Source organism: Notolepis coatsorum (assembly GCF_963971535.1).
Source record: "Notolepis coatsorum genome assembly, chromosome: 3".
Lineage (NCBI taxonomy): Eukaryota > Metazoa > Chordata > Actinopteri > Aulopiformes > Paralepididae > Notolepis > Notolepis coatsorum.
The window spans coordinates 27,617,785-27,632,902 of NC_140167.1; the positions used below are offsets into that span (position 1 = coordinate 27,617,785).

At 46.0% G+C, this 15,118-nt stretch overlaps 1 protein-coding gene across 1 annotated transcript in view; it reads right to left on the bottom strand.

Annotated features, from left to right (window-relative positions):
* Positions 1-357: 357 nt before the first annotated feature.
* Positions 358-15,118, bottom strand: part of qpct (glutaminyl-peptide cyclotransferase) — a 51,326-nt gene continuing 36,565 nt past the window's right edge. Inside the window, exons 4-7 of the mRNA XM_084310963.1 lie at positions 11,590-11,757; positions 6,326-6,425; positions 3,814-3,930; positions 358-1,161 (exon numbers count right to left, since the gene is read on the bottom strand). Coding sequence (XP_084167089.1) covers positions 980-1,161; positions 3,814-3,930; positions 6,326-6,425; positions 11,590-11,757 — 567 coding nt within the window. The 3' untranslated portion in view covers positions 358-979. The remainder of the gene's footprint in view (positions 1,162-3,813; positions 3,931-6,325; positions 6,426-11,589; positions 11,758-15,118) is intronic.

Consider the following 15,118-nt stretch of genomic DNA (forward strand, 5'->3'; position numbering starts at 1 on the left):
ACTGTGCCGTAGATATATTTCTGGTGTCATCCATGTGGGTGGCGGTGGCCGTATTGAATTTCACAATATAGGGTAGACCTTGAATTATGGACATTAGTGCGAGGCGGCGAGCCACTGTCTCTGGGCCACAGCTGCTCCCAAAGCAATTAATATTGAAATGACCGCCATCTAAGTTGATCTTCGAAGGAAGGAGAAAGGGGGGAGTGAGAAAGAGAGAGAGAGAGAGAGAGAGAGAGAGAGAGAGAGAGAGAGAGAGAGAGAGAGAGAGAGAGAGAGAGAGAGAGAGAGAGAGAGAGAGAGAGAGAGAGAGAACACCAATGTGAAAAGAAAAATTATACAATATAGCACTAAAACGTCTAATTTTGGTTTATCGTTTTAATCAATCAGGACTCCACCTTTTTCTGGCTAAGTAGACTGGAAGCCAGACATTAGCATTGGCACAAAGATGTCTCCTCTTAGTGAGAGCGAGGGGCACATTGTCACATAAAGAGAGCACTGTGGCAGGAGCCACACAGAGGGGCCTGTGTGCTGATCTTGTTGCCGGGGGACCGAGGACTCAAGGGGGGAAATTAAACTTAGCATTCTGTCGTCCTTGGTCCTATGGAGTCAAATGGTTTGCCAACTTAAAGTTTCAACCCAACGCTACACCTGATTCGTTTGAGGAATACATATTTTTGAACCGGTATAGGTGAATGGATCAATGGTAATAAAGCCCAGTGTGAATGGACCAATTGTAATAATTAAGTGTCTTTGAGCATTTGGAAAAGTGCTATATAAATCTGATGTATTATTATTATTATTATTATTAATAATAAATCCCAGCGTGAATGGACCAATGGTAATAAAGCCCAGCGTGAATGGACCAATGGTACTAAAGCCCAGCGGGCTTCGTCAGTCCCTTATGGGGACTGAAAAACATTGTGCTGTATAGTGGAGGACCAGAACCAAGGAAGCAGATTGAAGGGTATGTTGTGTGTCTTTAAGGGGCATTTTGTGGGTTTGAGGGGTCTGTGGGTCTGGCGTTGAGGTACTCCAGGACAAAGATTTGCAGGATCTTGTTGAGGTTGCGGATGCTGGAGCGGTCCAGGTTCAGCTCGTTGTCGTCAAACGTGTGCCACACAGACGGGAAGGGGGTCGGGATGAGGTGGAGGACACGTACACCTGAGGGGGGGGGGGGGGGGGGGGGGGAGATTCAGAAGATTATATACCACATAGGGCTGGGTATCGTTTTTGACATTTTTCGATACTAGTGCCAAATACTGATACGTGAGATTCGATACTGATACGAAAAAAAGAAAAAAACATTTTCAATACCATACTTTGTGTGTTGTATGAGCCAATCAGAGGCTTTGTTACATTTTGGATTGGTTGAACAGAATAAACAGCCAACCACCAGCCTTACAGTATATCTTGGAACGGGCATGCTTATTGGCTCACTGATGCTGATGGGAGTACCTATACAGGTATCGAAACAGCATTATTCGATACTCGATAGAGATTGAAGCAATGCGATCGATACCATATAAGTATCGAATTCCGATACCCAGCCGTACAAATTGGCTATAATAAACAATAGTGACCGTGGTCACTTGGAGACTGCGGTTGTGTTATCGGTTCAAACCGGGATCAAAGCTGTGTGAATAACATGTACTGCATGTAATCATCTGATTAAAGTATATACTGCATTTAGTCATGTAGTTGTCTCACTTTTCTTTTACACTAAGAGCCTAATAGTATGGATGAATGTGTACCAGTGGAGCTGCCAGCTCTGCGTCAGAGGGCAGGTGGCGTGCACTGTACCTCAATTCTTACATTACCATCTGGTGTGTGTGTGTGTGTGTGTGGCTGAAATACATGCATCGGACTTTGGGCTAAAATCCTCCCGTTGAACCATAAACCAGAATCATAAAGAGTGTCAGTCATAAGAACAATGTAATCTTCTCTCTACTGAGGTCAGGCAAACGCTAACGCAGCCTTAAAGGAACACGCCAACATTTTGGGAAATGAGCTTACTTACAAGGAATGGAAGCGGACATGGCCGGTTAGCCTTCGGGAGAGGTGTTAGTTGGACAATGCCTAGGCTAACCGGCCATGTCCGCTTCCATTCATTGTGCTAAGCTAGGTTAACGTACAGCCAGATAGCTTTCTACTGAACGCACAGAGAGGAAACTGGTATCTATCTTATTGTCTCTCTCTGGAGAAGACGATAAGCTAATTTCCCAAAATGTTGGCGGGTTCTTTTAAGACCAGCCCAGAGAGGCTCAAGGGAAGCCACTACCCACAAGCCATCCTGATTCAAATAACAAAAATAAAAACTCTGCCTAGTAACTGTTCAGTACTGACTGACTGCATCACATACCATTGCCTAGTCTAGATAGTCCACTGTATATATACTGTATATTATATCCCCTTGCACAAGCACTTTAATGTTTACTTTGCATGTCCTAGGAAATGTAAATAGTTTCAGGGCCTACTTTCCACTACTGAGGTTTGTATGGAGAGTTTTCCTTTATCAATACTCTTTTGTCTTTATCTTTATTTTATTGTCTGCATATCATTATCTTTATTGATGTGTGCACGATCTGGGGTGGAGGTCTAGCAGAAGAAGCATTTCACTGCCATTGTATTTGTGATGATGTAAATGGACTGCATTTATATAGCGCTGTTATCCAAAGCGCTTTACAACTCATGCTTCACATTCATCCACTCACTCACACATTCACGGAGGGGCCATCATCGGGAGCAGTTAGGGGTTAAGTGTCTTGCTCAAGGACAAAGTTGCCGAGAGGAGCTGGAACGGAACCGGAAACCTTCCGATTACCAGACAGCTGCTCTACCTCCTGAGCCACTGTCGCTCCCATGTGTATGAATGAATAAAAAAAAACGTGTCATGGCCGAGGACCCATCCCTTACGGGTTATAGAAAACCAAAAACAATAATTGAATATAACATTCACTTCCCAAGGTTTCTAAGCTACACCGTGCACACCATCAGAGGCCAAAAGAAATACATCACATATATGTTCTTTTTTTTGCTTTCTCTAAATATTCTGCAAGTGCAAATACCCTGTGATCAAAAATCCATTTTAGTCTTTTTGCATCACTCAACCACATTAACTCAAGGTTTTCACACCTGTCAAATAACTTTTGACGCAACTCATAATATAATCGACAATAAAACATTAAATGTTTGTGTATGTGACCAGTGTTAATTTCATCAGCTATTTTATTTTTAATTCTTAGTCATGTTTCAAATGCTCTTTTTCATTTTCATCATATTAGGCACGTTTATCTATTTTCTGTTTAGTCAAGTTTTAGTCAACTACAAGTCTGAGCATTTTAGTTTTAGTCTTTTTTGTTTAGTCTCTATTTAGTCTTTTTTGTTTAGTCTCGCCACTCAGTTACAGCCTCATAAGTTGGCGTGAGCTTTTTCTAGACCAAAACAAGCTAACGTTAGTGCTAGCTGGTTAGACTTACATCTATTTAATGTGTTCTATTGTGGTGGATCAACATAATTCACCCACGGAACTATGTGTTGGGGATAAGGGTTCCGCACGGACAATATTGTATTGTATATTTGTTACTTTCCTGTCGGCAAACGAGTTCCTGTTAGCTAGCAAGAGTGTTGACGTTGAAGTTGAATAAACGTTTAGTGTTGTCTTTCGACACCCCGCCTCTGACTCCTATTCTTCGGCGCTACACTATGTTATTATTGATGCTGACGTTATTAGTGGAGTTGCGCGCCCTCTTGGGGTTTTGTTTTGGGGAAGAGTGGGATCGTGTGTGTTCTGTATGGTGTGTGTTTTGAGTTCACCTCTGTTGAGGAACGGGACATGGTCGTCCTGGACGTGGCCCACAGGCATGTTAGGCCAGAAATACTGAACATCACTGGGATGATCCACTAACTGACCCATCGAGTGCAGACGACGCTCTGGAGACAAAGGAAGGGAAAACAAACAAACAAACAAACAAACAAACAAACAAATTAGCGACGAATGCGCCATTTTGCAAACATTTTAACAAAACAGAAAACACTCATTATCCCTTATATAAAAATAGGCGACATGTTTCCAGTGCAACTATACCGTCACATGGTGAAATCATATGAATGTTGCTCTCTCTATTACCTGTGTCTTTCCCAAACAAGGAAATATACAAAGGTGATCATTTGATTAATTTGACGGATGGCACAATAGAACACTCCACCGGCCTGCAGGGTTTAGTTTAGTTTTAGTTTTGTTTATTAGGACGCAGTAGCTATACTTCCTGAGGTCCACAAAAAATGTACACTATGACCGTACAACATAATACTTGATACATCATAACTAGTACACACACAAGTACACACACACACACACACACACACACACACACACACACACACAAGACAAGCTCCAATATCCAATAATCAAACTATGTGAAATAGCAAAGAATACTTAACTGTACACATACTTATATGCCCACACATTTCATTTACACACCAATTAGTTAATGATCATCTACAAACCAAACCAGTTTAGAGAGAAAGATGGTATGTGAGAGAGGGGGGCTACAGTGTGTGAGAGAGAGGGGGGGCTACAGTGTGTGAGAGAGGGGGGCTACAGTGTGTGAGAGAGGGGGGGCTACAGTGTGAGAGAGAGAGGGGGGCTACAGTGTGAGAGAGAGAGGGGGCTACAGTGTGAGAGAGAGAGGGGGGCTACAGTGTGAGAGAGAGAGGGGGGCTCAGTGTGAGAGAGAGGGGGGCTACAGTGTGTGAGAGAGGGGGGGGCTACAGTGTGTGAGAGAGGGGGGGGGCTACAGTGTGTGAGAGAGAGGGGGGCTACAGTGTGTGAGAGAGGGGGGGGGGCTACAGTGTGTGAGAGAGGGGGGGGGGCTACAGTGTGTGAGAGAGGGGGGGCTACAGTGTGTGAGAGAGGGGGGGCTACAGTGTGTGAGAGAGGGGGGGCTACAGTGTGTGAGAGAGGGGGGCTACAGTGTGTGAGAGAGGGGGGGGGGGCTACAGTGTGTGAGAGAGGGGGGGGCTACAGTGTGTGAGAGAGGGGGGGGCTACAGTGTGTGAGAGAGGGGGGCTACAGTGTGTGAGAGAGGGGGGGGGGCTACAGTGTGTGAGAGAGGGGGGGGGCTACAGTGTGTGAGAGAGGGGGGGGCTACAGTGTGTGAGAGAGGGGGGGGGGGCTACAGTGTGTGAGAGAGGGGGGGGGGCTACAGTGTGTGAGAGAGGGGGGGGGCTACAGTGTGTGAGAGAGGGGGGGGGGGGTACAGTGTGTGAGAGAGGGGGGGGGCTACAGTGTGTGAAGAGAGGGGGGCTACAGTGTGTGAGAGGGGGGGGGGCTACAGTGTGTGAGAGAGGGGGGCGGCTACAGTGTGTGAGAGAGGGGGGGGGGCTACAGTGTGTGAGAGAGGGGGGGGGCTACAGTGTGTGAGAGGGGGGGGCTACAGTGTGTGAGAGAGGGGGGGGGCTACAGTGTGTGAGAGGGGGGGGGCTACAGTGTGTGAGAGAGGGGGGGCTACAGTGTGTGAGAGAGGGGGGGGCTACAGTGTGTGAGAGAGGGGGGGCTACAGTATGTGAGAGAGGGGGGGCTACAGTATGTGAGAGAGGGGGGGGCTACAGTGTGTGAGAGAGGGGGGGGCTACAGTAGGTGAGAGAGGGGGGGGCTACAGTATGTGAGAGAGGGGGGGCTACAGTATGTGAGAGAGGGGGGGGCTACAGTATGTGAGAGAGGGGGGGGGCTACAGTGTGTGAGAGAGGGGGGGGCTACAGTGTGTGAGAGAGGGGGGGGCTACAGTGTGTGAGAGGGGGGGGGCTACAGTGGTGTGAGAGGGGGGGGCTCAGTGTGTGAGAGGGGGGGGGCTACAGTGTGTGAGAGAGGGGGGGGCTACAGTGTGTGAGAGGGGGGGGGCTAAGTGTGTGAGGAAGGGGGGCTACAGTGTGTGAGAGGGGGGGGGCTACAGTGTGTGAGAGAGGGGGGGCTACAGTGTGTGAGAGAGGGGGGGGGCTACAGTGTGTGAGGGAGGGGGGCTACAGTGTGTGAGAGAGGGGGGGGGCTACAGTGTGTGAGAGAGGGGGGGGGCTACAGTGTGTGAGAGAGGAGGGGGGGCTACAGTGTGTGAGAGGGGGGGGGCTACAGTGTGAGAGAGGGGGGGGGGCTACAGTGTGTGAGAGAGGGGGGGCTACAGTGTGTGAGAGAGGGGGGGGGGCTACAGTGTGTGAGAGAGGGGGGGGGCTACAGTGTGTGAGAGAGGGGGGGGCTACAGTGTGTGAGAGGGGGGGGGGGCTACAGTGTGTGAGAGAGGGGGGGGGGCTACAGTGTGTGATGATTACTCACCAATGTTCTGCAGCCTAGAGAGCCAGCGGGTCGTGCTGGGGGACTGGTTGCCAAAGCGAGGGGTGGCACACCCAATGAGGTCCAACAACACAAACAGGTCCTGGAGGGGGAAGACAGAGAGGGGGGGGGGGGGGGGGGGGGGGTGATTCACATCTCAACACTTAACACACATCTCATCAGTATTTCAAGCTTGTATTGATTATTAAAATCGTATTTTCAGACGACAAGTGCAAATTGTTGTTCCAATTGAACTGAACTTGTTTAAAAAAATATATATATAATAATTAAAATTATACTTGTATTGGAACAAATTTAATTATGTAACCCCCCCCACACTTGTTAAGACTCAATATAACATGAAATTGCTAGTAGATTTAATGTAGACAGTGTTGGAGAGAAAAAGGCGATGTCAGCGGGATGTCATGGGAACGGAACCCTCTGAAGATAAAACCTCCAGAAACGTCCTCCTATGTAGCTTTGAGGTGTGATGATGACACAATGTGCTCCATGGTGCAACACACTGACATTACCACACACACACACACACACACACACACACACACACACACACACACACACACACACACACACACACAGATGAATGAGGCTGTTGAAGATACTCTGCTTTATCTCACTCTCTGACAGGAATGTCTTTCATTTGTTGAAAACACTTGCGCTATCTTTCCATTGCTAGGATACAGCAACATATACCTCACATCAACATGACATCCTGTTATCAACATGACATCATGTTACTGTAAAGGCTTTGATGAATCAGCCTCCATATCAAGACTCCACATACATGGATGAGGTCACGATTTCAGCAGAATACTACAGTATATACTGATACTTTCTAATACTGAGCAGAATACTATATTGTGGCAGCTATACCCCCCGTCTCATGGATATGTGAAGGACGGGAGGTACTACTGCCACGGAGGAGTAGAAGCAATTAGGTAGCTGATTAGTACTGATAGAACACACCTGTGCATCATTAGATCACCCATATCCCACACGCACACACCCCAGACACACACACTACAAATACACTAGGACAGAGAGAGCCGAGTTGAGAGGAGGTGAGGTAGGAGTTGTTGTATTGAGAGAGAGATTGTTTGTGTACGGAGTTTTGCGAGGTGAGAGGTAGTGAGAGGAGAGGTGAAGGCGAGAAGGTGTTCATTGTGTACTGGACCCTAGACTGGCTGAGAAACCCCCTTGTGTACTGGACCCTGGACTGGCTGAGAAACCCCCGTGTGTACTGACCCTGGACCGGACGACTCCTGAGTATTGAACAATCCTTTTTCTGTACGAGAGCCTGTTTTGTGTTTTGGACATCAGACTGTATTACGACCATTCTATTTGCCCATCGAACTATGTGTGTGAGGTAGCATATGTCTGCAGGTGTGTGTGTGTATGTGTGTGTGTGTGTGTGTGTGTGTGTGTGTGTGTGTGTGTGTGAGGTAGCATATGTCTGCAGGTGTGTGTGTGTGTGTGTGTGTGTGTGTGTGTGTGTGTTGGAGCATATGTCTGCAGGTGTGTGTGTGTGTGTGTGTGTGTGTGTGTGTGAGTGAGGTAGCATATATCTGTGGGTGTGTGTGTGTGTGTGTGTGTGTGTGTGTGTGTGTGTGTGTGTGTGAGGTAGCATATATCTGTGGGTGTGTGTTGTGTGTTTGTGTGTTAGAGCATAATATCTGCAGGTGTGTGTGTGTGTAGCGTATATCTGCAGGTGTGTGTGTGTGTGTTGTAGCATATATCTGCAGGTGTGTGTGTGTGTGTGTGTGTTGGAGCATAATATCTGCAGGTGTGTGTGTGTGTGTTGTAGCATAATATCTGCAGGTGTGTGTGTGTGTGTGTGTGTTGTAGCATATATCTGCAGGTGTGTGTGTGTGTTGGAGCATAATATCTGCAGGTGTGTGTGTGTGTGTGTGTTGGAGCATATATCTGCAGGTGTGTGTGTGTGTGTGAGGTAGCATTATGTCTGCAGGTGTGTGTGTGTGTGTGTATGTGTGTGTGTGTGTGGTAACGAGGCACATGCTTATCAAAAGCATCCAGTGCATCTTATGTCCCGACTGCAATAACGGTGGCAGTTACAACGGGTGTATGTGAGCTTAGATGTTAAAAAATCATGAGCGCATTCGTCTCACCACTGACACTTGGCAGCATTGACACACACACACACACACACAACATGGCAACATCGCAAGTCAAAGGCAATCAATATCATTTTGAATAATAGCTGTTTTCCCGAAACCCCCCCACTGTTAGTGATACAACCAACGTGTATAACTACTATAAAGCCAAATGTCAAACTGCACCAAGCGCTGTCACTCCCCTGGCCACGCCCCCTTGGTGCAATTCCATTGACAAAATAGAGCCAGGCTATTTCCCAGACACCCATGATTTTACAACAGAAGAAGTGGATGCAGTTCTGACTTCTCTTCCCAATAACAAGGCTAGCGGATCTGATGGGGTCATCTATGAGACGTTGAGAGCTACCAGGCCCACGTCAACACAGACACTCACACATATCTTCAATGCCTGCCTGATCAATGAGAAGGTGCCTGATTCATGGAAAGGGCCCTCATCCATAGAATACCAAAAAGGAAAATATTCCAGATGATCCTTCCACTTGGCGTGACATTTCACTATTGCCCACTATATATAAAGTCTTTATGAAGTGCCTACTCACCCGCATCTTACCCTGGCTGGTGACACAGGGATTCTCTCCCCCCATCAGAAAGCTTATATCAACAGACAGGAATGAACGAACATGTGTTTTGCTTAAAACCGGAATAGACGATTTTCAAACATGAATCATCCAAATTCTACACAGTGTTTTTGGACTTTAGAGACGCATTTGGTACACTCTCCCATGAGGTGATGTTAAAAACATTAGAGGAAATACACCTGCCTCAGCCTTTTGTGAATATTGTATCCAGTGTATACCAAGGTTCATTTATCCAAGTTATCTGTGGGCAGCAGCTCACAGAGCCGATTGCACTGAAGGTGGGAATAAAAACTGGCTGTCCCTGGAGTGCCGTGAACTTCATCCTAGCACTCAACCAGTGGATGAAGTGGATTTACCAGTGCGCTCCTCTGCATGTCCGATCCCCAAATCCTGTTCAGGGATACGCGGACGACGTGCAGGTGTCATCACGACAGGAAGATGTCATCATTAACATGCTGGCACGCACTGATGAGTTCCTCCAGTGGTCAGGGCTGGAGGTGAAGCAAGCCAAGTGCGCCGTACTCCATGAGCGCCGCAGTGGAGGCAACCGCTGGTATAAGGCCAAGAACGACAAGCCCCCCTCCTTTCTTGTAATGGGCCAACCCATCAAGGTGTATTCCCGTAATGAGACCTACCCATACCTTGGCCACAGGTTTAACATCGCTGGAGAGTGGGGGGAGCAGGTCGAGGAGCTCACTACAGAGTTTCTCCATCGTCTACACCTGATTGACCTGTCCCCCCTCCCCGTCATCATGAAGTTCCAGGCTGTGAGAGAGGTGGCTCTGGCTAAAATCCAACACTTTTTGCCAATGTACACATCCTCTCAAGGCACTGAGAGAAATGACAAACAAAACTGTTCAGCTGGTCAGAAAGTGGGTAGGCCTCAACACACACTCCACACGAGGCATGATCTTTCTCCCATGTGGAGAGGGAGGGCTGGGAGTCCCCAATGTCGAGTGGACCTACATAGCCACCAGGCTAGCCCACCTGCTCCACATGCTTAACAATGATGATGTCACCGTCAGAGAAATGGCCAGGGCCTCTCTCCTGCTGGATCTACGCAGAAGGAAGATCCCCCTGGCCACCGCAGACCAGAATAACTTCCTCGGCTTCAGGAAGAAAGACTCTGGGAAACTGGACTCTCGGGCCAAGGGCTTCGGGCTCTGGTCTGACTGGCCAGATCTCAATGACCTCTGCAACCAGACTGGAGTTCAGCTGAAATGGACAAGACCCACCAACACACAGACTGAAGTCCCTGTCTCTGATGAACTTATCACAGACCCCTGTGTGGTTGTGAAGGCCAACATCACAACACCGCAGGAAGAGACTGTCGAACTGCACAGAGACTCTGCAAGGAGGGTTCTGCTTAGCATGAAGCAGTCTGAGATCAGGCAGCACTGGTGGGACTCAGACTACAGGGCAAACTAGCTTGTTTGGAGTTTGCTGACCACTCAGTCTCACACTCAGTGTATAAGAACGCCGCTGTTGGTGAGGATGTTTTAAAATTTACCATCAAAGCAAGACTGCAGGTATTACCCACCCAATACAATCTGTCCACTTGGTACCCTCAACTCACAGTCCATTCTGTTTAAACCATCAAGATTCACAACACCTAGAATCCATTGCACACATAACAAACGGATGTAATGCATACAAACACCTGTACATCGCTCGTCATGACCGTATTGTGGACATTGTGTCTGATGCGGTACGGAACATATCACCATCTAGTGCAACAATGTACAAACATGCCAGAGTGAAACCAGAGTGGTTTGGCCTTACCAACGATGTTTTTGCTAACATACCCAATACACCGGACGTTGTTTTTGTTGACACCAGCCACGGGGAGGTGCTGGTCATAGAAGTAGGCTGTACCTTTGACCTCTACATGGACCAGGCCTTCCGGGACAAGTATATCAAATACCAACCACTGCTCAGTGTGATGGCTGACCTTGGGTATAGGTGTAGATATGGTGTACTTGTGTTCGGAAGTCTTGGCCATGTACACAAATCCACCATGACCGGTCTGAGAATTGCTGCAATGTCTAAAAGAAAAGCCAAACAAATTGCCAAATATTGCTCTGTCTCAGCTATTATTGGCAGCTTAGCCACGTGGAGAAGGAGGTGCTATGTGTACCCTTAAGTGTTCAGTGCTGCTTGGCCCCGATACATTTGATTCCCTGTTTATGCAATATAATTTGTGGAACCAAATAAAGTATTAAAATGTGTGTGTGTGTGTGTGTGTGTGTGTGTGTGTGTGTGTGTGTGTGTGTGTGTGTGTGTGTGTGTGTGTGTGTGTGTGTCTGCGGGTGTGTGTGTGTGTGTTGGAGCATATGTCTGCGGGTGTGTGTGTGTGTTGGAGCATATGTCTGCGGTGTGTGTGTGTGTTGGAGCATATGTCTGCGGGTGGGTGGGGATAAGAGTTAAGCAGATAGTTCTAGAGCCGATGTGGGCTAACAGAGGGATGATACCGAGACTAATAAAGGGATTAATGTAATCTGTGATGATCTGGACACAGAGGAGAGCCGCGACGCACCATGCCATGCAGCTGGTTGGTGCTGGTGGCCCCGGCCGGATGCGCGGTCCTCTCCATCTTGTCGGCCAGGTGGCGCGAGCCGTACAGGGAGTCTGTGGCGGTCCACTGGAACTGCGCCTCCTCGCCGTCAAAAAACAAAAGCTGCAGGGTCAGGTTGGGGTTCGAGCTCTGGAGGGAGAGAGAGAGAGAGAGAGAGAGAGAGAGAGAGAGAGAGAGAGAGAGAGAGAGAGAGAGAGAGAGAGAGAGAGAGAGAGAGAGAGAGAGAGAGAGAGAGAGAGAGAGAGAGAGAGAGAGAGAGAGAGAGAGAGAGAGAGAGAGAGAGAGAGAGAGAGAGAGAGAGAGAGAGAGAGAGAGAGAGAGAGAGAGAGAGAGAGAGAGAGAGAGAGAGAGAGAGAGAGAGAGAGAGAGAGAGAGAGAGAGAGAGAGAGAGAGAGAGAGAGAGGAGAGAGAGAGAGAGAGAGAGAGAGAGAGAGAGAGAGAGAGAGAGAGAGAGATTCAAAACACTGCTCTCAAACTGAAGACTGCATCGCATCCTTGAGTTTTGCTGCCCCTTGTGGTTTCAAAATGACAACATTGCTAAAACAAACAGTTTTCCTGCCAAGTCAGTACTGGCCACAACTGTGCTCTTTGTGGTGCTTTGAGGATTCTGTTGACCTTTTTATAAACTTTCGAATTGGGCCCAAGTGTATTTCCCGTTGCAGTGTTTGCTAATACAATAGCTGAGGGGGGGGGGGGGGGGGCTGGGTACAAGCAGGGAAACAAGTCATACTATTAGAAATAGTAATAATAATAGAGTATAAGATAGTAATAATAATAATATAGTAGTAGAATGGCAGTATATCCATTCTACTACTACTACTACTACTACTACTACTACTACTACTACTACTACTACTACTACTACTACTACTACTACTACTACTACTACTACTACTACTACTACTACTACTACTGTACTACTACTACTTGATTGATTGATATTTAAAATGTTTGTCTTACATACAGATGTATGCCCAGCCCATATGGGCTTACAAGACACATAACAATAAGTATATAATAATATACTTTACCAATTACTTAACAAATGACATAGACCAAGATGGCCATAAAAAAAATACAAGAAAATACAATAAAACGTAATATAACACAAGCTGTACTCAATGTAAATAAACAGAAAAACAAGGTGAATTCAAATACAATTATATAGGATACAGTGTGTTTTGTCTCAGGTGCCATGCTTTCTCCAAAAATCCTGCAAAACCGAAGATGTCCTCCACAAAAAAACAACTCAACATATAGCTCTCAGACTGCCAAAACAAATCTGGGTTTACAATTTGAATTTTTTCAAATAAAGCCCTCCTCAAAGTGGTGTACAAAGGGCAAAAAAAAAAAAAAAAACATAATAACAAGCTGTAAACAATGTCCTTCAAAGAGGAATTCATATCAAATTATATAGGATATAATGTGTTTTGTCTTAAGTGCCATGCTTTCTCCAAAAATCCGCAAAACTGAAAATCTCCTCCACAAAAAAACCTCTCAGACTACCAAAACAAATCCGGATTTATGAATTGAACTTTCTCAAATAAAATCCCTCCTCAAGTCGCTGTACAACTAAATGAAATATCCTCCACCACCCCCAGATCACAGAGAACACACAACCGCTCCTCCTCAGGTGTACCTTTGAATCTACCCACTTCCACAGCCAATGGCAGGGTGCCAGACCTTAACTGGGCACACAGAGACATCCGTCCTCTCTTTAAATTTAAATTTAAAGGTTCAGTAAAATACTCATCTGTAATTTCAACATATCTCCACCTTCCACTTATCCTGATGAATTGTTGATTATTTTGGTTTGATTATATTAACCTTACACTGCAGATTATTCATAAAAATCATACTTAAATCAGCAGAAGAAAAAATCATGGACATCTCTCTTGACCATGGATGACCGTGTGCTCTGTCCCAGTTAAATATCTTTTTAGTCGCCCTATCATCTGGCAGCTGGACCAGGCGGTTCCATAACCTAACCGTTTCACATTTTTGCTTGACCAAACATGAGTCCCAACCCATGTCCCCTTCTATAGCCCCTTTTGCTGTATATTTATGGACTCCCAAGAAGTATCTCATGGCACGGTTCCGGATAGCATTATACTCAGGTGCATCATCAAAACCCCATACTCCAGCAACATAAAATAAAACAGAACCAACCATTGAATCATAGAGTTGTGTAAATGTTGAAAACCCTAGCGCCCTTCCTGCTGACTCAGACAGTATTTTCCTTCCTTCAATGAAGCTCGTGTACTCATTAGAGCAAGACCAAACCAATATATTTATAAGAGTAAGTGTAAGTCAGGGGCGTTGGTCCAAATTGTGTGACTAAGCTTGTATCTCACTCCCAAATTGAAACCTACTACTACTACTACTACTACTACTACTACTACTACTACTACTACTACTACTACTACTACTACTACTACTACTACTACAGTACTACTACTACTACTACTACTACTACTACTACTACTACTACTACTACTACTACTACTACACTACTACTACTACTACTACTACTACTACTACTACTACTACTACTACTACTACTACTACTACTACTACAGTACTACTACTACTACTACTACTACTACTACTACTACTACTACTACTACTACTACTACTACTACTACTACTACTACTACTAGTACTACTACAGTACTACTACTACTACTACAGTACTACTACTACTACTACTACTACTACTACTACTACTACTACTACTACTACTACTACTACTACTACTACTACTACTACTACTACTACTACTACTACTACTACAGTACTACTACTACTACTACTACTACTACTACTACTACTACTACTACTACTACTACTACTACTACTACTACTACTACTACTACTAGTACTACTAATTCAAACAGGTATAATCTTAGCCTGCAGCTTGGCAAGAAAGGAGAACCTATGAAGAAACTGTTTCTTATAAAACCTTCTAAAGGCAGAAACTATGTTTCTTATAAAACCCTCTGAATGCAGAAACTATGTTTCTTATAAAACCTTCTGAATGCAGAAACTATGTTTCTTATAAAAACCTTTTGAAGGCAGAAACTATGTTTCTTATAAAACCTTCTGAAGACAGAAACTATCTGTTTCTTATCACCCTTTTTCCGTATGGGTTCACAGTGGCCCCATTAACGGCATATCGTGCGGCGAAGGGAACGGCTCCCGCCTACCTCCGGTCAATGGTCTCTAATACACACCCTCAAGACCCCTACGCTCTGCATCTTCTGGCCGCCTCAGACCTACTCCTATCCGAGCTCCGAGAGGGTCATCAAAGAGAAGTCGCCTATTCTCGGTCCTTGCCCCACAATGGTGGAACGAACTTCCCACCACAGTTAGAACAGCCGAAACCCGTCCAATCTTTCGCCGTCGACTAAAGACGCACTTCTTCAATCATTATCTGAAATGAAAAAAAAATTATAATCTAATCCTAACTGTCATGCACTTGTCCTAATAT